The sequence below is a fragment of the Melopsittacus undulatus genome (assembly GCF_012275295.1).
Source record: "Melopsittacus undulatus isolate bMelUnd1 chromosome W unlocalized genomic scaffold, bMelUnd1.mat.Z SUPER_W_unloc_5, whole genome shotgun sequence".
Classification (NCBI taxonomy): Eukaryota; Metazoa; Chordata; class Aves; order Psittaciformes; family Psittaculidae; genus Melopsittacus; species Melopsittacus undulatus.
Window position 1 is genome coordinate 913,584 of NW_022993947.1, and position 23,090 is coordinate 936,673.

Below are 23,090 nucleotides of genomic sequence, written 5' to 3' on the forward strand. Positions count from 1 at the left end.
AGAGCACACCCCAGACAATGTCTCCCTGGGGACAGGGACTTGGAGAGTATCTTCCGCTGAAGGTGACCACCTGTCACTTCTCTGGACAATTAACAAAAGCTGCAACTTATCATTGATGAAATACCAAAGTGTTTCAAGGGGGTACAAGCTAATAGTGTTAATTCTCATTTTACCCTCTCAAGGCATAGTTGTTCCATCTAAAGACATGCTAAATTATGTGAATAAATTGATAAATATATTAACTGCCTAATGCCCCTGAAATGCATTTAATTGCAATTGCTATGGCTAGACAAGAAATGAGTCTCAAAAAGAAAGAACTCAATTTCTTACCATGGTTTAAAAGTAAATGCTCAGAAGCTCCTGTTCTACTCTCTACAGTCCTGCTGAGTAATTTTCTCTATTGCATCTTTTTGGGCTGCTGCTGCTGCTGGGACATGCCTTTGCCTGCAGCCACCCCCATGTCTCACCACACTGTGATTTGGATACATACAGGGAATGCCGGGAGTGTGGGGATGGGTGTCCCCATGGAAGCACTCACACAGGAGGTAAATATTAACAAGGCTGCTTGGAAATTTCCCATTGAAGCAATTTCTTGATGGGAAATTACCTCTTAATGACTGCCTTTTGTCTTATTATTTTCTACACAAAAGTTTGTGTTTTGGGACAATACTCATATTTCAGTCTTAGTTTGTTCCCTGTGTTCCTGTTTGTGGGAGACTGAAACTCCTGAGATCTATCTGGGGCCCCCAAGCAATACTTGTACTAGTGGGAAATTGTCGTGAAGGAGAAAGGTGGAGTTCACCCCCTCCATCTTCATGCAGAATAGCTGTCTCGGCAAAAATACAGACTTGTTTTTTTGGCTGTTTTTCAGATATTACTGTTTCAGCCACCCTCCAATATCACAGATGGGAAACTGAGGCAGGGGAGGAATAAATGGTTTCATATGAGAAAGGTGTAAAGCCAGCTACCAAAATGGGCACACCCAAGACTTAGGGTGTCCCTGTTTGTCTCAGGCTTTAACTGATCTTCCCCAGTTCACTTCTCCTGGGCTCTTGCTGGAGTTGCAGGGACTTGAAAGCTTCCCTCCAGCTCCAATGACCCCAAAGTTGATTTCCAACAGCACAACCAGCCACAGCCTCACTGCACTCACTGCTCCTGTGCTTTCTCACTAACCCCAAACTTCCCAGGTCCCCCAAGCCCCATGACAGAGGCAGGAAAACCCAATGATGCTTCAGCATCCTCCTGGAGACCCACACCAGGGACCATGTTATTATGCACCATCACATCCTAAATCTTCCTCACACAGACCTGCAATGAGCTGAGCAGGTTCTCTTCTGCTTCCCCATGGGTTAATTCCCTGAGTTCTGCAGCCCCTGGCTGTAGCTTGGGGAGGAGCAGGGGCAGCAATGCTGGGGCATGGCTGCTTGCTCCAGCCCCAGAACCCCACAGGAATGCAGGCATTTCCTTGCAGAGGAACTCAACAGATGCATGGTGCCATCTTGCCAGCTTTTGACACCCAAGGATGTGCAACAATTATTCTGAGCTAAAATTAGTCATGGAGCATGTGATGTTCCTGGAAGAATGGTTGTGAGAGCACGAAGGAGGATGCAGAGCACCAAATCTGTATTTCCAGCAGGACTGAGGCAGCCATGCATGGCCACAGCATCATCAAAGCCAAGCACATGCCCCTGAGGACTCACATATGGGACTGGGGGAGCAGTGCTGAGCTCCTGCCTCTGCCACCAACATGCTGTTGTCACCTTGGGGGAGTCACTCCACCAGCAGCAGCTGACCCCACTGGCAACTGCAACCAGGGTCATCCGGCAGAGCCAGGACCAGGGAGGCACAACCATAGCAAGCATGATGAGTATGTGGAAGATCCCTGCAGCAGAGATGGAAAACCACAGGGGAGAGGGTGATGCAGGTTACTGAGCAGGGATATTTTTGGCTTTTGCAAGTAAAAGCCTTGCAGCACTGCTGTGGCATGTCTGGGGTTCCTGGAGCCAGTGCCCACAGGTCTGGAGTCTGTGTCTGTTTAAATAGGGGCTGTGCTGCAAGGATGATTTGGGCCAGGATGCCTGCGGGCCTGATGGTGAGGTGGGCATCAAATCCCCTGTGATGCTGTAAAGGTGAGTGGCACACAGAACTCACAAAACCTTGTAAGGTGGGCACATCCAGCACCTGTGCTGCCTTGTAAAGGGGATGGCAGGCATGCAGCACTGTGCATGGTGGGCATGTATAGCCCCTGCAAGGACATGCAGAGTGGTGTCAGCTCACCCCATCCCTGCTGCAGCTCCTCCCAGCCTGAGGTTACGGGGTCTGTGGGGTGGTGCAGCTTCTCACAGCTATTATCTGCCTGACTTGGTCTATGGGCACTCCCAGGTTTCCCAACACATCTTGGATGGTGTATTTGTTTTTTAATGTGCTCTAAGTGGAAACTCCTCCCCCCCCTCTTCACTCACACACAACCCACCTAGACATGAGCACCAGAAACACAAGCCCCAACACAAGTCAAGCACCATATCCTGGTCTAGAAGCTAGTAAAATTATATATTACCTAAAAATATTTTTTCAAGAGGTGATTTAAAACCAGCAAAGTCTCTTGGCAAGAGGAAATGGAGATGAGGAATACCTCAGGGCTGAATAAGCCCCTGGGACTGCACAGCCCTGCAAAAAAAGCTCAGATCTTGATATATAAATTGGACTTCTGCAGGAGGAGAAATGCCGAGGGGTGTTTGAACAGAACTGCATCTTCTTCCAGAGAGCACAGAGCTGTGTGGGGCTCTGCATCCTCTGCCGGGGGGATGTTTGAGCCCCTGAAATGCCCATCTGCATATGGCCATGTCCTGGAGGAGGGTTTTCCACCCCCACTACCCCATCTCAGGCAGGTTCCTGGCTGGAGCCAGACCTCAAACCTTGTCTGGATCATTACTGCTGAGCCATGGGATGCCCCCAGATACCCCCCGCAACCTCCACAGTGAGTTGAGGACTTGTGCATGGGCTGGCTGGTCCAAAAGATGCAATGGGCCCTTTTCCCTGGCCTCAGGAAACAGCACCAACATGAGTCACTAGCACCAGGCCCTTGAACCAGAATGAGTAATCTTCAGTTAAAGAGCTGGAAGGAGGAGAAAATAATGATAGACATCTCCTAATGAGGGTTCGGTGCAGGAAAACTTCTGAATAAAACCATTCACATAGATTAGTTACTATGTCAATTATTGCTGGGAGGACTTGGAGCTTTCCACTCCCACTCACAGTAGCCCCTCTCGCTCCCAGATAGGCGCAGCCTTCGTGGGGTGAATCCACCCTGTGTATCTACTGGCTGCAGACCCCTGCCTGACCATGACTTTGCTTTGGCTTCCTCCTCCCTGAGCCTTTGCTGAGCCTGAGCTTCTTGTCAATGAGCAAAAATTAAGACAAACCATCAAGAAATATTGAAGATGATGGATGGAAGGAAGAGCCATCAGGCAAACCTCAAACACATTTCCCCAACACCTTTGCAACTGATTTGCATGCTCAAGTGATGGATTAGCTACCAATAAATGGGAAATCAGGAACCATAAAAGCCATGGGGGTAAAATTAGTGATTGCCTTTGGGATCATCCGTCTTTGAATTTTGCTTTCAGAGCTCTTGCTGGGCTTTTTTCTGTGCAATCATCAGACTATGAATTAAAAAAAATTGGTGTGAAAAGAGGAGAACCCTGTAACCACAGGACTGCACAGGGTGGAAGTGCTGAATATTGAAAATCTTGTGTTAATACATTTGAAAACTGGTGTTTTGGGGCAGTTTCCCACCCCAAGAGTCCAAGTGAGGACCGGGAGCTGCAAGCACAGATGGAGCCTCCATGTAGGGCTCATTTCTGGGGGTTTTGGGTCTCTGCATGGATAAGCAGGGTAGAGAGTGGCACAGGGCAAAAGCCACATCCATGGGGCTGGCTGGCATGACAACACACACTGACCATTTTCCCTGTGCTGGAAGGAAGGCGAAAACTCTTTGGCAGTGATCCTGGCGATCCGTGCTTCCTCCTGAGCTTTCTGTGCCGCTGTCACAGCTGCCTCTGCCTTGGCCCTGGAGTGAGAGGTCCTGCAAGACAACCAGAGAGACAAGGACCACATTAGGCAGCTTCCCTCTGCAGATCAAGGCATAGAGAAACACAAAGTCCCCCCACGAAACCCCTTTACTCCTACGCCCTGTGATGGAGGAGCCACTGCTAGTAGCTGGGACTTCTTGGGGAACAGGTGATGTTACATCAACATGTTCATGAGTCATTTCTCAGTCTGCAAATCACCCAGGTGGTTTGGAAATAGGGGCAGGTTGCTTTGTTTCCCTGGGGATGCATCACCTTGAAGCAGGCTGGTGCCCTTCATCATGCATCCCTCTGTGGGGACCTCAGCCTGGCAGACATCTGTAGCCTCTGGGCCTGAAGACCTGAATTTAAAGATGGTGGGCTTTTTCTTGTAACCAAACCCACTTGGTTTTTGATGAAAAAGCAAAGATTTCCACCCCCTCCACCATGTTCTGCATAAAATGCTGAATGTAAATACAAGCGGGGTTTGTCACCAAGAGCAGAGGTAGGAGCGGGGTCTTGCCATCAGTACCATCTCCACCACCCTTTAAAACAGCTTGGCAGAGGGGTTGGGCTGGATGATCTCTGGAGGTTGCTTCCAACCCTAATGATTCTGTGATTCTGTTATCAAGGCATTGTTTTTCACCTGGACAAGTGACTGTTCCCTGTACTCACCCATTACCAACTATTTCCCTGACACTCATGATGGATGGTATTTCATCACTCAAGACCTACACCCTCTTATCCAGACCCTCTACAGTGTTCCTGTGAACATCCTTTGGAGGCTGGTTTGCCCCTTCCCCTTAGCTGAGCTGTCAAAGCACTTAAAAAAATACCCTTTCCTACCCACCCTTGTGCAGGCAGCATTATAAATAGCTCTGTTGATTTCATTTCCCTCCAAAATCAAACTCTCCATCTCCTTTAATCTTTTTTTTTTTCTCTGCCACTCTCTGAATTCCCTCTAATTTTTCAACATCTGCTGGGAGAGGAGTGCCATTTCTGACAAGCTCCTATAAATGGAAATTAGGTCTAGGTCTAGTAATGTGCCTACCATTGCATCATGCAGCACAAGACAGGGATATGGAGCTAGGTGTGCGCACACCTGTGTGCTGTCACCTCTTTGAGCCTGGGCAAGATGTCTGGCCCCTGCTCCCGGAGTTGACCTGTCACTTGTTTTCAAGTGCTGACAAGTTGGTTTTGCTCTAACAAATGCTTTATTTATATAAATTGTCTGCTTTAGAGTAGCTGAGGGATCTATCAAAGGTGGTGGAAGGGCTGTGGTGATGCTGTTGCAGGTCCTGCAGGTCCTCCATGATGACTGATGTAACCAAAAAATTGGGTTTAAATGCACTCACTCTGCTCAACACTCACTCAGGCCATATTGCCCTCTCCAGCATTCATCATCTCCCCTTTTTTCACCAAAATAGGTCAAATTCACCATCCCTGGGGGATGGATGGATTTGTATCCCTGAAAAACTCACTCCAGAGAATTCTGGACCAGTTCACCTCTGTGGACTTCAAGACCAGCCCAGGAAGAGAAGCAGCTTGGGGCTTTGGTGCAGAAAGAGTTAAAAATCAATCACATTAATTATGACATCTCCAATCTAAAACATACTCGATACCCACAAAGCAGATGTAATGCCGAGTGCTGTGCAGAGGCACAGCAGGATTAATTGCTTGTAATGCTCTCTAAGATGCTTGAAGGAGACGCACCATCAGAGTGAAAAGAAGAATTATGGTGATCTATATGTTGCATAATAGAAGACATAAGTATTTCCAAATAAATGCAAGTAATCCAGTGAGTGGTTGCATGACATCATTGTCACATCCTAATTTTAACAGCTGTCTCCTCTATACATGCCTGCTGCTCATAGCCTGTGCTAAATCTTAATTCCCCTGTTAACTGTTTAACTGCCATAAATCTTTGCCGGACTGAAACACCATCCTGGAAACCACAAAATAAGGCTGGATCCTTCCCTATGGATTCATCACAGCTGGAGGAGGAGGCTGGGGATGCTCAGAGGTGGGAGGAATTAAACAGATCCCCTTGCATCACTCCATTACCTCCAGTGGTGTCCCCCATCCTGTGATGAGCCCACTGTCTTGTTTGCAAGAGCATAGTGCCACTCTCATCTTATCTGAGCTGATGAAAAGTTGCACATCTGGAAAGTGTTCATCTGGGTTCTTTCTGCCACTGCTGATCTGGAGGAGGGTGTTTTGTCAAGGATGGGGCTGTGAAGAGCCACAAGGGTGATGGTAAGGTGTGGTTTATAGATCTTGAGACCCAAGGGTCTGGGTAAGGTCAAAGAGTCCACGCTGGGTCTGGCTTGGAATATTTTTCTTATGAATTTTTTTGCCAAGCCAACTTATCAGAGGATTACCAGGCAAATAGTCAAACTGGCAAGAAGAGCTGGCAGGAGGCAGGGAAAAAGTGCAGCCAAATTTCTGTAAATCTTTGCAGGTCTCTTGTGATTTGGCCAGAACTGACAAGGGAAAGGATAATACCTGCGAGTGATTCATAATGTCAACTTTATCAACTCCAGCTAATCTATAAGAAGCTGGAATATCATGATTTGCAAGGAAGAACTTGGCTTTTTAGGAATGCCAACAGCTACTCTGGCCTGGCTTTGCATGAGCAAGGAGCTGGTGCAAGGGATTCTGCTGCAAATACAATGCTCAGGGCCAGTTTAGCCAAAAAGGGGTGAACTCTAAGCAAAATCTGTGGCACTTGATGGTTTCAGGAAAAAAATAAGCAAAAATAAAACCAGACAAGGCTTGAGTGGTGTTTAGGTTAATGGACCATTTTGGCAGAACAAGTGGGAAAAACTGCTTAAAAATTAGGCTGCAAATTAGAGCGAATTTACAGAACACCAGAAACATCCCTGAACAAAGATGGGGCACTGTAAATGTGACACCTATAACTGCACCTGGTGTCACAAAAAAAACTGTTTCTTTTCTGTCTCCTCTATCCAGCTTTATTTGAGTGCAGTGATGGACAATCTTGAACCAGATGAAGGACTTGCCATCCTTATTCCTTTTTTTCTCGAATTCCTGTATGAAAAACATGCTCTTCTTAAATTAAAAAAAGGTAGCAGACTGAGCAAAAGTATGTTTTGGGGCCAAAGGAAGCTAAGTCCTGAACTCAGGGTGAAATCTGCATTACTTGTGGTTTAAATGTGAAAAAGCATCATTTGGGCAAGATTTCTGGAAAAGAAGGTCTGTTTTCCAAAATTCACATGTTTTTTTGCAAGCAAGCCCCTTGTTTCTCTGATGCCCCTGTGAACTCAAAGCTCATCTGAGGGAGATCCCATCCTTGGTGGGATTTAGGCTTGACAAGGAAGCATGAAAGTGCTGCTTTATTGTCAGGATCCTGCAGAAGGGATGAAAATCTCCAGCCCTCGAGAAGGAGGATCCAGGTAATTATAGACTGCTCAGCCTTACCTCCATCCCTGGAAAGGTGATGGAACAACTTATTCTTGACGCCATCTCTAGACATATCAAGGATGAGGGGGTCATTAAGAAAAGCCAACATGGTTTTACCAGGGGGAAGTCATGCTTGACCAACCTTACAGCCTTCTATGAGGAAGTAACTAGGTGGAGGGATGATGATAGAGCAGTAGATGTGGTTTTTCTTGATTTCAGTAAGGCATTTGATACTGTCTCCTACAGCACAGAATCATAGAATCATAGAATAGTTAGGGTTGGAAAGGACCTTAGGAGCATAGGAGGTTCCATGTGAACATCAGGAAGAACTTCTTTACTGTGAGAGAGACAGAGCACTGGAATAGGTTGCCCAGGGGAGTTGTGGAGTCTCCTATGTTGGAGATATTCAAGGCCCACCTGGACAAGTTCCTGTGTGATGTACTCTAGGTTTCCCTGCTCTTGCAGGGGGGTTGGACTAGATGATCTTTCAAGGTCCCTTCCAACCCTTGGGATTCTGGGATTCTGTGGTAATGCAGTGGTGCAGGAAGGAAGGTTGCTCTGCCAACAGAGCTGGCCTCCCAGTTATCCTGGGTTTGTGCCTTGAATCCCCACTCCTCCCTTCTCTATCCTGCTGGGAGGGTTTCTCTGCAGAATGTCTTGATGGGAGCAGCAGGTTTTTCACTGGAGGATGTGAGCAGCAAGTTTGAGTTTGTTTTGCAACCCAGCCCTGGGGCCAGCAATAAGAATACATGATTACTGGGATTTTGAGCATTCACCTAGTGGGAAAACTGCAAGACTAGGAAAGGTGTTGGTGATGCTGCTTTGTGGTTCAGTTATGGCAACAGAACTTCATGCTGGCCCAAGAGTGTGGCATGACCCTGTTGCAACATCAGTGCTTAAATCCTGATAGCTGGGCACTGCATGAACCTACAGAGCCTCTTGTTTGCTCTGCTGCTATGTGATGGCACCAACTGCTGAAGCAATGGCTTTGTTACCATGTTGTACCGGAGGCCTGACCCAGGTGGAGGAGGAAACCATGGTCACAGAGCAGGGGACATTGCAAAGTGGTTGTGTTCCTGAGTCGACCACTGCTCAGGTTTCTTGTACTGATCTGCATGATGCTCAGGGGTTTTGGTGTGTGAATGTGATCCAGGAGCAGGTACAAGCCTCTCAATGGGGGGATGCAATGCAAAAGGGTCTTGGCAAACTGTAGACAAGAGGATGCAGTTTGGGAAGGACACCTAGGAAGGGAAAGCAATGGGTAAGTATAGAAAGGGTAGTGGGTTATTTGAGCTCTGCATATCAGTGGTAGAAGATATTACAGCCATCTATCAACTATACTATCTACATCTATACTATCTACATACTATACTATCACTCTACTGTGAAGAGCACAAGCAGGGGCATAGCTTGTGGGGCTCTTCATTTCAGGAGAGACAAGGTCATGCTGGGTGTTACCAACTGACTGCTGGAGGTGCTCAGGCTAGGGAAGAGGAGACAGAACGATCTTCAAACACATAAAGCAGCTGCTTGCAAAGTGGAAGGGAACAATCCATTCTCAATGAACAGAATTAATGGGCTTATATTCAAGCGTTAGTGGTTACCCATTAGCCATTACTAGTGAGTTGAGGGCTGTACTACATTGCATGGGGAGGCTGTGGTGGCAGGGAGGGAGGAGGTGGTCCAAGACCTGGTTGGACATCTGTAGCTCTCGTGGTTTAAAACCCCACCTCAGTCTCCCTCTCAACCCCCCCCCCCCCCTCCCCCCCACTCCCGGATGAATGGGGAGAAGAACCGAAGGAATGCAACTCCCACGGGTTGAGATAAGAGAAGTCCAGTAACTAAGGTATAACACAAATCACTACTGCTACCACCAATAAAAACAATGATAGAAGAAATAAACAAGGAGAGAGAATACGATACCACCCTCTCTTTCGAGGTCCCTTCCAACCCTTGGGATTCTGTGATCCCATGCCAAGAGCTGATGGAAACCTCCCCTGAGCTCTCCAGGTAGCCCCAACTCCTCAACAAGAGCACACAGGAGATCACAAGTACTAAACCCTTTGCTCAGTACTGAGCTGATTTCAGCAGGACTATTAGGTTTTAATCTTTTCTATATTGCCTTTACACCTACAAATCAACCGTGCAAAGGAGCTCAAAAAAACCCAAGCTCCTGGTATCTACAAATGGGTTCACTGTCTTCTCCCATTTGTTTAGCTCAGATGGAAGGGCAGGAGTGATGGAAAGAGTGATCTAACTGTCCAGAGCTTAGAAATGAAGTAAGAAAGATGATATAAAAAGAAAATTATTAAAACTATTATTAAAGCTTCCTTCTGTGCAGCTTTTTAAATTCTTCCTACTGTATAAGAGGAGAAAACGCTGCAGTCCATATTTTCATGGTAAACCTATAAACCAGCAGGTGATGCTTGGCTGGTCTTCATGCTCTCCCAGATGGGACAAATTTGAACTGAGTTATTAATAGCTGCTTCGGAATGTCTGGCTTCTACCTCTGTGGGAGCATCTCTGATTTAGGGTAGAGCTGGGGAGAGCTGCAAGGCCCATCCTGCCTCCCTTTGTCCCTGACTTGGGCTTCAGCTCATCAGCCTTCATCAGGTACAGCATCCTTCATCCAGCACCTCTGTGGCCCCAAAAGACTGGCACAATAAGCAGACTACAAGAGCCAGGGCTGTCGAAACCCAGGGCTAGTCTCTGTCTAGACATTTCCCTCAGGGTGTGGAGAGATGGCAGCAATTAGCAACCTGTTTGTTATTTTAATATCTGGTATTTATTGCCCCAATAAAACCCACTCTTAATTCCAGCTTGACTCTTTTCACAGCTCTTCTGGCTTGGTTGTTATTGCACTAGGCTTGCCTAGAGCGATTTGTGAAGGCAGTAATACAGTGCTGGTACCCAGGGGGTGGAATATTAGACACACCAATTAGCTATCTGTGCATAAATTCCTATTTTCCTGCTTATTGAAAGTATATTTGCCTTGCCTGCTTCCTCTGTCTGCTTTTCCCTCCACCACCCCCCCACTGCTAGAATTCTTAAGCAAGAGAAAAAAAAAACCAAACAGCTAATGTGACCTCTGACATGATGTATGCAGCAAAAAAAAAGTCTGCACTGGCTCTTTGCAGACAGACAGAAAGTGGGTGCTGTGCATAGAAAAGAGAAAGCCTGACTCCCCTGCTGCCAGACTTCCTAGCTCTGGATGGAGATTTTGGGATGGGAGGATGGATCACCCCTGCCTGAGCTCTGCATACCGGTGGGGAGGAATGAGGACTGGGACAAAGAGTGGGAAACCTCCCATCAAGGAGACAGCAAGAGGGAAGAGTTTGGGATGGCTGGAATGACACAGGACAGAGGGAATGGTTATTGCAGGCTCTGGAATATTGATCTGAAAGTCACATTTCAGCAGAAAAATTCTGAATTAAAAAAAAAAACAAACAAAAAAACACAAAAAAACCAAAAACCAAAAACCCCCCAAACTAAGGTAAACCTTTTAAACCTGAAAAAAAAAACAACACAAAACCAAAAAAACCCTGAATCTGAATCCATTTGTTTGCTATTGCCCAAGAAAGCAAAATATGGAGAAGGATGGAAAATGCTATGGTCAATATCTGAGTTTCCCTGTGGTTTTACACTGAGAAATGTTAACATTACAGGGGGAAAGCCATTCCCAAGCCAGCTGGGAGATCTCGAGGACAGCAGGTGCTCGTGGCTTGGCTGAGGAGAAGCAGACATGAGGTCTCCAAAATTCATGGAAACAGGAATGAAGCCAGTTCCCATTTAACTTGTTGCTCCAGGCAGCTGTGCAAGATTCTTCTCTACCTTTACATTTTTGGAGCTTACAAATGGAGAGCAAATTCACCAAGGCATCGTTTGCCATTTTACACTGAAATACCGTGGTTTTAATCAGAATAAGGGGGAAAAAATATTCCAGGCTGTGTCCTTCTGTTCCATGCCTTTCCTTTAAGTAGGCAAATTAGTTTTGCGGAAGAACTGAATTACAACACATAATGTTGCAAAGTCATGGTGTCATGGAGGACAAGGATGTGCCACAATCAAATGTCATATCCCTAAAATCCTGGTAGAAACATGGCCCAAAGCACAGCTAAAGCAAGCTGCATCATGACTGTCTTGGCTGCTCCCATCTCCATGCATCCCCTGGGACCCTGAGCTGGGTGAAGAAGGATGAGAGTGGCCTAAGGGCCATAATTCCATGATCCTCTCCAGCTTGCCTTATTGCCATCATCCCAAATTGGTTATGGGGCTGCTCAGACTTGTTTATTTTATTCTTGTTGTTGCTGAACAAAAGCTGCCACCCTGGCACAAGACAATCAAACTCCATTGACTTCAAGGGGTTGAGCCAGGTGGAGCTAGTACCCAAAGGTATATCTGCCACCGTTAGCCAGGATGCTACCAGCATTTCTCTCTGGCCACAGGATGTGCAGAATAAGCAGAGCCAGGCAGACCCATGCATTTTCCTCCCTCTGGGTTTCCTTCCCTTTAATTTTTTGCCCACCAGCAAGGGCAAAGCTGATGGGTCTTTTGCACTGGAGATGATGCACAAGCTGCCCTGAGATGTTATTTACAGCTTGCAAGAAAATTAACATCTGGAGAGGGATTCTCATCTCCTGCCATCTGTCACTTGTAATGAAGCTAGGAAGGAAGGCTGTCCCAGCCTGATCGACCAAAGGAGATGGGTTTGGCCTCACTCCAGACCTGGCACTTTACTGGCTCAAACACAGCAAAGATGGGCAGCAGTGGGGCAGGGAGCTGCCCTTGGGACACAGTTCCCTCTCCCAAATTGGATATAGAGGCAGCAAGAACAAACTCCAGCTCTGGGGATGGAGCTTCCCCCTTTCTTATAAATTGGGAGCATTGCTATCTTCTGAAAAGTGATGGGTGGTAATGGAAAACCTGCAGGAACCCACTTGGAGCAGGGTTTGGGAAGAGATAGTTTCAAGGAAGGGAAAGAAATGAGCAGGGAACACACTACCTGCTCTCCAGCTGTCATGCTTTGGATGGATCAGGTTTCCATGATTTTACTGGATAACTGTCATGTATATAATAGAAAATGTACATAATGGAAATGGGAAATATTGATGTTCCCATCTTCATCTCCTGCTCTTGCAGAGTGCAAGCAGACAGCCCTCCCCGCACACATCCCAAAGGCACAGCCATGCCACAAATGCTCTTCTAACCCTGTGCAAACAATAGCGCATTACAAATGAGACTGCCACTTCCAGGCAGGAGGCAAAACAGGTTGGAAGAAATCACTGAAAACCTTTGGAAAAATAAAAAAGAAAAGGAGAAAAAACCCAAGAAAAAAAAAAGTGGAGGCACAAAATCTCTGAGGAACCTGGGCAGGGCTGGATCATCTGCACACTACAGATCTATACCCTCTGTATTCAATGCAAAAACAAAGCAACAAAGTCCTACATCAATGCTGCATTCAGGTGGAGATTTTTAGATGCACAACAGGCCGAGTTACAGCTCCCCAAGCAGCCATAACTCAGCTTGGACATGTGTAGAACTGACTTTGGCTGTACATGCTACTGCTGACTGTAATTACTTCAGGCTGGATCCTGCATTCCAGTTGCATTGCCTTATTTCTGGGCAAGGCTGGCTCTGAAGGCAGCACTGACAAAAATCCTCATGAGCCCATCCCTGCTTGGTAGACCAGAGAAACACCAGGGGTTTAGTGGGAAGCTTGATGGTGGTAGGTCTGGATAGGTGGCTTGGCATAACATTACCCATCCTCTTGGATTTATCAAGAAGAGGAGGGTATAGACGTGGTTGGGACATGATGACCCCTAGTCCAGCCACAAATCTGGAGCAATCTTTGTGGGATGGGTGAAGGCTGAAGCCAGGAAAAGACTGGCTTGGTGTGGACACCAGGTACCTCCTCCTGCCATGATCCTCCACAGGCTGCAGGTCAAAAGGTGGAGGATCTGGTGGACCATCAGCATCTCACCCTGGCCTCCATCACCAGAAAGGTCCCCAAAACAGCCCGTTCCTCCTCATTTTTCACACTAACTTCCTCACTTGGATGATGCCACACACGGGATGAAGAGTGGGGTGGAAACCTCAATGCCAAAGAGGCAAAATGATAGCACAGAAAAACTCAACTGGGGTTGAGCAAAGGGAGCCAATGGGCAAAGGGAGCCAAGCAAGCCTCAGGTCTGCCTCCCAGGAAACCCTCAAATCCCTTCGAGGAGCCATCGTCATTGCCTGGCCCTTTGGGAATCATTAGGGACTTTTGTCTACAGCCAAAGGAAAAGTGCTCAGAATAAGAGAATTTGGGGAGTTAAAACAAAAAAACAGGTGAGGGAGGCAATGACAGGCAAGAAAAACATATCTGACAATTTAATTTCAGTTTCATTTTGATGCCTAAGAAAGGAGTCAAAACAAATTCTGAAGCAAAACAACAGAACCACAAGGAAAAGTCTTTTTTTCCTTTCCTGACCTTTCACCCTGTTTGGGTTTTGGCTTAAACACTCTGGAAGTTTCCAAGTTTTGGTCACCTCAAGCAAAGCAGACATTTCGCAAACGAACTTTCCAGGCAATGTTTTTTCTGCTGTTGGAGCCACAAAGGCCAGAAAGAGGAAGAGTAATGTTGAGCTCATCATCTTCCTTTCCCCTGGTGATGGGCTAATGGAGAGGGATGACCTATGATATACCTCTGTCCAGGTGCCGTTTTAAACAGACAACACCCAACAGCAAAACCAACCCCAGTTGGGAGAAAACTGCAAAAAAAAAAAAAAAACAACCCACATCCAGATTCAGCAACAAACTCATTTAACTGAGCTTAGTATTTTAGTTCCAACACAGACTGGACTTGGGCCAAGACATGGAGCTGAAATGGCCTCAGGAGCACTAATGGATGCTCTCCAGCTGTCAGATAAAAGGTGGTTGGTATCCAGCTTCGCCCTCCAGGACCTTGCTGCTTCCAGACCTGTGGGGCAGGAAACAGGACTCTTTTCTGAGTGATGTGACAGCAGTCTAACAGATGTGTTAAAATAGTTTAGATCTCTGAGTGATGGAAACTTATATTCCTGGGTCAGGCTGGGGGCAATCCCAGGCACACCTGAGTAGGGGAAATCCCAGGTACAGCCACAGGTTGGGCAGAGAAGAGATTCAGAGCAGCCCTGTGGAGAAGGACTTGGGGGTGTTGGTTGATGAGAAACTTAACATGAGCCAGCTTCAGTGTGCGCTAGCAGCCTAGAAACCATCTGTATCCTGGGCTGCATCAAAAGAAGTGTGACCAGCAGGTTGAAGGAGGTGATCCTGCCCCTCTACTCTGCTTGCGTGACAACTCACTTGGACTATTGTGTGCAGTTCTGGTGTCCTCAACATAAAAAGGACATGGAACTGTTAGAACAAGTCCAGAAGAGGGCCAGGAGGATGATCAGGGGACTGGAGTGCCTCCTGTATGAAGACAGGCTGAGAAAGTTGGGGCTGTTCAGCCTGGAGAAGAGAAGGCTGCGTGGAGGCCTCATAGCAGCCTTCCAGTATCTGAAGGGGGCCTACAGGGATGCTGGGGAGGGACTATTCATTAGGGACTGTAGTGACAGGACAAGGGGTAACGGGTTGAAACTTAAACAGCAGAGGTTTAGACTGGATATAAGGAAGAAATTCTTTACTGTGAGGGTGATGAGGCACTGGAATGGGTTGCCCAGGGAAGTTGTGAATGCTTCATCCCTGGTGGTGTTCAAGGCCGGGTTGGACAGAGCCTTGGGTGACATGGTTTAGTGCAAGGTGTCCCTGCCTATGGCAGGGGCGTTGGAACTTGATGATCTTGAGGTCCTTTCCAACCCTAACTATCCTATGATTTTATGATTCTATGATTTCAACCACTTGGGCCCTAAGATGCTTGGAAAACAAATACATCCACATCTTGCTGCACACAGCTGGGAGGAGGCTGATTCCCTGCCTACAGCGAGATAGCTGTAGTGGGCACCACTCCATGCACCTCTTGCCACATTTAGCCTCATCAGGATAGACCTAGTGATAATGGAAAGGTCTTCTCTGCTGTAAGGGTCAACTGGCCCCAAAGTGGCTGGTTGGAGACAGCCATGTGTGGGATACAGCAGCATCATCTCCATCCCCAGCTACCACATCCAGTTCCGACATCTGCCCACCAACAACTCCCAGGAATGATGAGAAAATGCCAACCTAGAGAAAAAATGCTCCCCACAGAAAGCATGCCACAGACTGCACCCCCATGACCCCATTACTTTATACCATCCTGGAAGGTGCTGAGTGGGGACAAGGACCTTGCTTGGCTGTTCCCCAAACCCAGTGTACCACCCCCCACCATTGCAGCCGAGCCCTAAGCAGAGTTCCGTTGGATGTAGATCTACACAGAAATCTCAGCTGCAAACAGTAGCCACCAAATCAGCCCTAATAAAAGCAACATCAGATGCTAAAACACTGCAGGAATATGTTCCATGACAAGCTGCTGTCACCGCTCTCTGGAGCTCTGGTCCCCATGGGCTGAAAGGGTGGAGGTGACAAGAATGTTTGGTTAAATTTCTTGTCATGTTGAGTGCTGTCTGGGGCTGACCTGGCCCCATGGCACATATTGCCTGGTCCCCTGCACCCTCCATGGTGGGTGCAGGCAGGAGGGAGAGGGGTTGGGGGAGCCCTGGGCAGCCAGGCAGGGATGGGCAGACCCCTCCGCAGTGCAAGTGTTGGCCACAGCCGTGATGGATGTGGGAGGGGAAAGAAACATATACCATCTCGTTGTCACAGCAACGAGCAGCCCCTGCCTGCCTCAAACTTCAGAGCCCACCCAGAAGGAGCCTCTTTCCTCATCCCTGCTGCCTGCATGGGTTTCTCCTCCCTGTCACCTGGGGATTTTTGAACACCCAGGAGTGCAAAAGCCAGACAGCACCCCCAAATGTCCTGCTTCTCATGAGGCTTCTCAAGGTGGGGGGCCATGCATGAGCTGCTGAGTCTGCAGTAGGGTTTGCCCACTCAGCCCCACTGCCTACCTGCACCCACTTCGATCCTCAGCTGGTGAGTGCTGCTCATCTCAGTGCATCCCAAGCACCCTGTGGGATCCCCTAGATGGGATGCTGTTGCTGGGGACCTGCTGGGGCAGTAGGTGCCCCTGCTGATCCCCAAACACCAGCGTGCCCTGAGGCCAGCAGACAGGCCTGTGTTTGCAGGTCTGTGCTGCCTCCAAGGCAAAGCATGTGAAAATTTCCACTTAAGCAGCCAGCAGCACAACAGGGGAAGGGACCCAGAGCCCAGCTCTGCCAGGAGAGAATCTGGGCTTTTAATTATTTATGTTTCACCTCCATGCTATGGTTATGAGTCAGAGCAGAGACATATCCAGATAAAGAGAAGACTGCTGCCTGTTTCTCCAGAGAGAGCAGAGGTGAGCTGGAGGGCTACCAGACCCTGCACTAGTCCTGCCCCTCACCTCTCCCCTTGGAAAAAAGTGCTTCATCCCTGGCTCTTCTTTCTGCCACTGCTATCCTGGAGGGTTTATCCTCAGGACCAAAGGGTTAGGAAGAGTTGCCACCTATCATGGCTGTTTGAAGATCCCCAGGGATGTTGCTCTGTTGGATGGTGACCAGCCATGGCTGCCTGACAGTGGGATGGCTGTGGGACAGCCTTCATTACCATGGTGACCAGCTTTGAACCCACAAACTCCATAAGGCAGTCCAACCCTGAGGAACTGCTGCTCAGGGTTCAGGGTGGAATCATCAAGACATCAAGACTCACAAGGATGCTTCATGGTAGGGTATTCACTGACCCAGCCTTGCTTGGGTTCACCATCTCCAGAAGGTTTTGCTTTGGGGATGGATACTAGATGTGCTTTAATTCAGCAGAATGACTTTAGCAAAGCTATAGGACCTGGTCGCATGCTCCCTGCTGCTATCAAGGTCCATGAACAGGAGCTGGTGCTGCTGGCACAGAGCTCACCCATCTCCCATTGGGGTAAACCCAGCCCGTCTCCCATGTGGGCTGCTCCTGATGTTGAATCAGGAAAACCAACAGTCCACAAATAACATTACATGTCCCTGGAGGGTGACACACAGGGATGGGGTGGAGTGTATTTGGGCCACCATTGCAGCGAGGCTCTGCTTTTCCCATAGGCAGCAAGCAGGCAGTGAAGGGCTGCTGCCCACAATTGAAAAGGGGTGGCAGAGGTGTGCTAAAATTGAAAAGAATGTCTCAACAGATGGTGGGCTGAGCACTAGGCACAGCCACATTGATGCTGAGGTGGGATTTCAGGGTGCTGAGCACCCTGAAGAATTAGGAACTTTCTTAGTCACAACTTTAAAGAGGTAATCAGTTGGCTCTGTGGGTTAAATCTCCCTGGGATTTTCAGGGGGAAATTTGCTTAGCAGGGTCTATGGTCAAATCCTTTAATTTCTTGGATTAGGAAGCCAGGACAGATAGTTATTTTCCTGCATAGAGGAAGCAACAGAAACCTCATTGCTTGAGGCTTTTCAAACTGACTGCAAGAGCACCCAGGGACTGTGAGCCCCCCCCCCCCCAATGGCAGTGCCAGTCCTTCCAGCATCCCAATCTCTGGCTGTACTGGGAAGCAACACTCATGAACATCAGCAAGGAAAATACTCAGTATTTTTCCTTCACTCTGCATTTTCATCTCAGTTGTGCTCCTGATATTGCTTTCTCCTCTTTCCAGGGAGGAAGGGGCTTGGGGGGGGGGGGGGAAAGGAGCATGGAGGTGTTGGGGATGTTGCTTCAGGGAAGCAGGTGGGAGGACTGGGGGGGAGCACTGCAGCCAGCAGGAACACATGCCAGGAAACCCAAAAAGGGATAGCTGGGCAAGGGAAAAAGCATCCAGGTCTCCCTCATGAGATGGGAAGGCAGCATAGCTTTAGCATAGGGACTTTCCCCTCAGCTCTCCTCTGCTATCAAAACTTTGAGGTGCAGCACTGCTGGGATGCAGCATGGGAGTAAGCAGGGACATGTCACAGCTGCTCCCACTGACACAGCCAGGAGGTTTAGGGGTCTGGGATGCTACAGTCAGCACCTAATCCTTGGGCCTGCCAGGTTTGGATGTACCCCCACCAGTCTCCCTGCACCCCACAGAGGGTGAGGAGAGCAATGAGGCTGCGAGCCAGGCAGCTGTGCAGGCTGGGGGAGGATCTCTCCCTTCCCTCATGAAGATCACTGAGGAAAGCAATGCTGCAGTTTCTGCTCATTGAATAGGAAAAACAGCAGAAAGGAAAATCAGGGGCTGGATTTTTGTTGCTGCTGTTAGATTTTCCTTTATTTTTTTCCCCATCTGATGAAGGGCTGCTCCACCCAAAAGCTAGCAGGTGTCAGCATGAAGAGGCTTCACCATCCTCTTCTTCAGCTCATTCCCTCTTCCCTGTATTGTGCAGTCAGTCAGGGTGGGCAGGAGATTGTTGTATTAGTGGGGGCATCTAACACTGCTCAGGGGGCTATCATCATCCTGCACCGAGAAGGGCTGATTCTGCAGCAGAAGAGCAGTGCCAGCCACTCAGCCCATGTGCTAAGCCAGTAAAAGGCTTGGATCAGAAACCAAGCAGATGATCTGAGCTGCGACGGGCTGCTGTGAGATACTAAGAGGAGGAGGAGGAGGAGGAGGAGGAGGTGGCAGCCTCCCCTTTGGCCCCCCATGCTGGCCCCCACCTCCTGCGCAGCTCTCCAGGGCAGCCCCTTCCCATGAAAGCTGTGGCTGCAAGGAGTGAATCACCCTCACATTCGTCCTGCTTCACTGCTGGATGGTGCCATCCCTGCCTGTTTCCATCTGGTCTTGCTGAAAAAGCGACCATGCTCCAGCACCGGCACAGCTCTCCTATCCCGGCTTTGCCACACATCCCAAGACCCTTCTCCAGCTTCATTCTATGGCAAAACCATCCACTCCAGCTGCACTCTGCTGTGGACCTGATGTAACACAAGCCGTGTCTGCCAGGACTGCATGATTTCGGAGATCTTCCCCAATGAGCACAGGGAGCAGATCCGACTGGGACCATGGCGAATCCAATGGGCTGTGAATCTCTGCCCCGATCATGTTATTTCATCAGGACCTAGCAATATTGGAAATAATTATACAAACGCATGTCACACACCTGGGCTGCGGAGCCAGGGTGTTTTAGTTCATATTTGGCTCAGAAGAGAGGGAAGGCAGTGGGAGCCACCAAGTTGGGAGTCATTGTTGAAGGATGGGAGAGCAATGAAAAGATAGGGGCAAGCAAAATCCACACTGAGCTGCTCTCTTATAAGCTAAAAAGGACCCTGCTGAGGTTTTTCCAGATGGATTATTTTGTAAAGCATCATTCTTATGAAAGGCACTTAATTTTCCAGCCTGTTCATGTCACGTGCATGGATGTGCCCCTCCAGCCCTGCACTGCAGTGCAGGCAGAGGTAGCTAGCAGTCAGGGACTCACAGAGCTGGCCCTGCACAAGCATGCCACCTAGTCCTGACTTTTGACACATCCACAAAAAAGCTTAATGCTGCAAATCCTGTTTGAGCAGGAAGTTATTAAATTGGCATTGCAGGAGGACTTAGTCACAGTGCAGACAGCAGATCCCTCAAGAGCTGGTAATGAGTAAGGATGCAATGCTCTGGGATGCCATCTGGGGATCTGCTATTCCTCGGGTGTCCTGAAGTAGAGGTGGAAATTGTGCTTGCCAGTGAGTCAGATGTGCTTGTGTCATCCCAGCTGACAGCAGCACAGGGATGAGAGGAATAACAGATGATCCTAATCTCTGCTGCCACAGTATTGCCTGACTCCTGTCACACACAAGAGCTTGTGCACAGGTGGGAGGGGGCAGGGAGGGGACAAAGGGAAGGAGCTGGCAGGAAGGAAAGCCAGTGTGCTGTGATGCAGCTCAGCTCTGTGTCAATGGTAAAGCCCGACGGAGGCTGTCAGCCCTGGTCTTTGCACAGGAGCTGGCTGGGGGGAGAGAGGGTAGGAAGGAAAAAGAAAATGCTGCCATAAAGAGAATTACCTCCTGTCCCAGTTGATCTCAGCCCTTGAGTTACCTCCATCCATCCTGTGTTTTCCTCCCTTTCTCATTGCACACCTCAAGGAAAGGATGAAGAGACTGGGAAAAGATGGAGGGTGCATGCTCTCCCTGCATGAGACCCAGAGGGTACCAGGTGATGCAGTCAGTGACCCCACTGGTCCCCAACTAATGAAAAGCCTTAAGCTCTAGCTGGCTTGCATGGCCTCAGACAAGAAAGAGCCATTTCTCTAAGGGATCATAAGTAGAGGAACTGGCCCCAGAGGTACCTAAAGAAGGGCTGGACAAGGCAGAGGGAGGCCCTGACACAACTGGTTTGATCCCTGAAGCATTTGCTCAGCCCCATCCCCGCAGCCATTTCTGCTGTGACTTACTTTAGCTTCAGTCCACTGCTGGTTCATCCCTACCATCCCAACCTGAGGAAGAGCACACAAAAACCTTTTGGAGCCACAGCATTCCCCGTAACCCATATCCCTCCTCCTCCTCCCCACCTCCATCTGCAGCAAAAACCCCACTGGCAGCATGAGGCAGGGATTAGGGTGAGATGTGAGACTAATGTGGGAGCCCTGCAGCCACTTCCCCCAGGCATCAGAAAAGACAGCAGAAACCTTAAATCAAATGCAGCTAAGTACAATTGCAAAGCTGCATGCACAGGCCTGAGAGAGTATTATCATGGCTCGGTGTACTGCCAGTAGTGACATTACCGCAAATTAAAATGTTTGGGATCAGAACTGCAGAATCTATTCGTTTTGTGGGTTTTGCCTGGGCTGCATTTAAATTTTTCTGAAGAAAATATCTGTTTGGCTTAAACAACCTTCCACACTTTTCTGTTCAGCTGTCTGGGGCTTTTCTTGCCTCCCTGCTCTCCATCGTACTTCAAGCGCAAACAAATACTTTGTCCTCACTGCAGCATCCTGAAAGAGCATCCATGCTGAGTCCAAACATTTTCCTTTACCTGTCCTCACTACCAGGTTGTCTTTATTCACTTCCTTTTCCTTTTTTAGTCCAGTTTCCCTTTCTGAAGTTGAATGACACTGTACTCCTCCCGAGACTATTGAGCTTAATTATATTTTCTCATCATTGGTGAATGGCTCAGGTATAATTATGTCTGGAAGTGTGTTACTTAGGACTAACCTGAGAGCAGCATCCCCTCCAGGGTGCTAGGTCATCAGCTGCTCCGAGGTGCTGTTATTTAAGGTGATGAACAACAGGGTCCCACAAAGCTTGTGCTGAGTGCTTGCCAAATGCCACCTGTCTGAGACTCACAACCCTAGCACTAGTGATGGCCCTGCCTCTCATAAGTAGTCCAGCCACTAATTACAAAACCTTGAACTGTGGTAGCAGAAAAAACCCTGGAGAAAATTAGGGTTTATTTGCCTTGCATTAAAACTACCATCATCCGCTGCTGAGAGCTGGAATCAGTCCTGATCTCTCCCATATGCTCCACATGCATCTATCCTCTACAGCTGGTGGATGTGCTGAAAGCCAAAGGGTGAGGATGAGCTTCCTGGCCCACCTCTCTTGCCTGGATATTATATTTTAGTTGACCATGACACACCAGTGCCTATGGACAACTTGCCTTAGGTATCAATGTTAGCACTGAGATGGGAGCCAGCATCTCTAGTGTATCCTTTATCCTTCCAGGGTAGAAGAAGAAGAGTGATGGCTCTTGGTTGATAGGAGAGGGGAATGGAGCACCCCATAGCACAGAGAGGACACCCTGCACATTCATTTTTGGACAGGCTGAAAAAGGGCTTCCCCCTTGGCTCCCTCTGAAAACCCACAGTTGATCTCAGTGGTAGTTTTTCAGACCTGATTCACAACTCTTCTCACCCATTAACTTATACAAACTGTTATACAAACTATTTCAGCAAATGGGAGATATAAGAGGAAAGAAAGTCTTTCATTTTAAATGCATCAAAGAAAATTTGAAAGAATCATCTACTGAACATAAAAATTATTCCTTAAATGATCTAAATTTCCTGTGTCACAGATAACGTTATATGCTGTTCAGACTAAAACAACGTTAAGAATCTAATTTACTTGTCTCCAGTAGACTATGTTTTTAGCCTACTTTCCTCAGGAAATGGGGTTTACTTATGTGATTGTGCTGTTTATCTATATGTCATCACTCCTACACTAATAACTTTTGAATGTGTGGGCCAATTCCAACCAAATCTGACAGAGTGGTAGGGTTTTCAAAAATACTGAAATCTTACAAATTCAATGAAATACGTGGGTGTGCACATATTTTCCCCCACCAAGGGAAAGGCTACATAGTGAACTCAGCCATATTATTAGGCAGGAAAGAATATATATACACACATGCACATACACAGACACATATCAGTGCTGTTATAAAATCCCCAGGTGTTGGTAAGCCAGAGCTCACGTTGGTATTAGACAGAGGATACTGTACCCTTGAGCCCAAGAGCCTCCAAAAAGAGCATCAGTATTCCTCCACTAATGCACCTACTGCCTACGTTGTACATTTCTTTCCATTTGGACAATGCAACTTGGGGTGGGCACTGCAGGGGAGTGTTTATTCATTTAGAAGCTTTAAAATTAATCAGACTTATTATATGGAAGCCTTTCTAGCTAGTTCTAGGTTTG

The 23,090-nt window shown here is 48.0% G+C and overlaps 1 protein-coding gene across 1 annotated transcript in view; it reads right to left on the bottom strand.

Moving 5' to 3' along the window:
• The window catches only part of LOC117438288 (junctophilin-3-like), a 59,930-nt gene that overhangs the window by 16,646 nt on the left and 20,194 nt on the right, over positions 1-23,090 (bottom strand). The window contains exon 3 of the mRNA XM_034073820.1: positions 3,960-4,084. Within this exon, the coding sequence (XP_033929711.1) occupies positions 3,960-4,084 (125 nt within the window). The remainder of the gene's footprint in view (positions 1-3,959; positions 4,085-23,090) is intronic.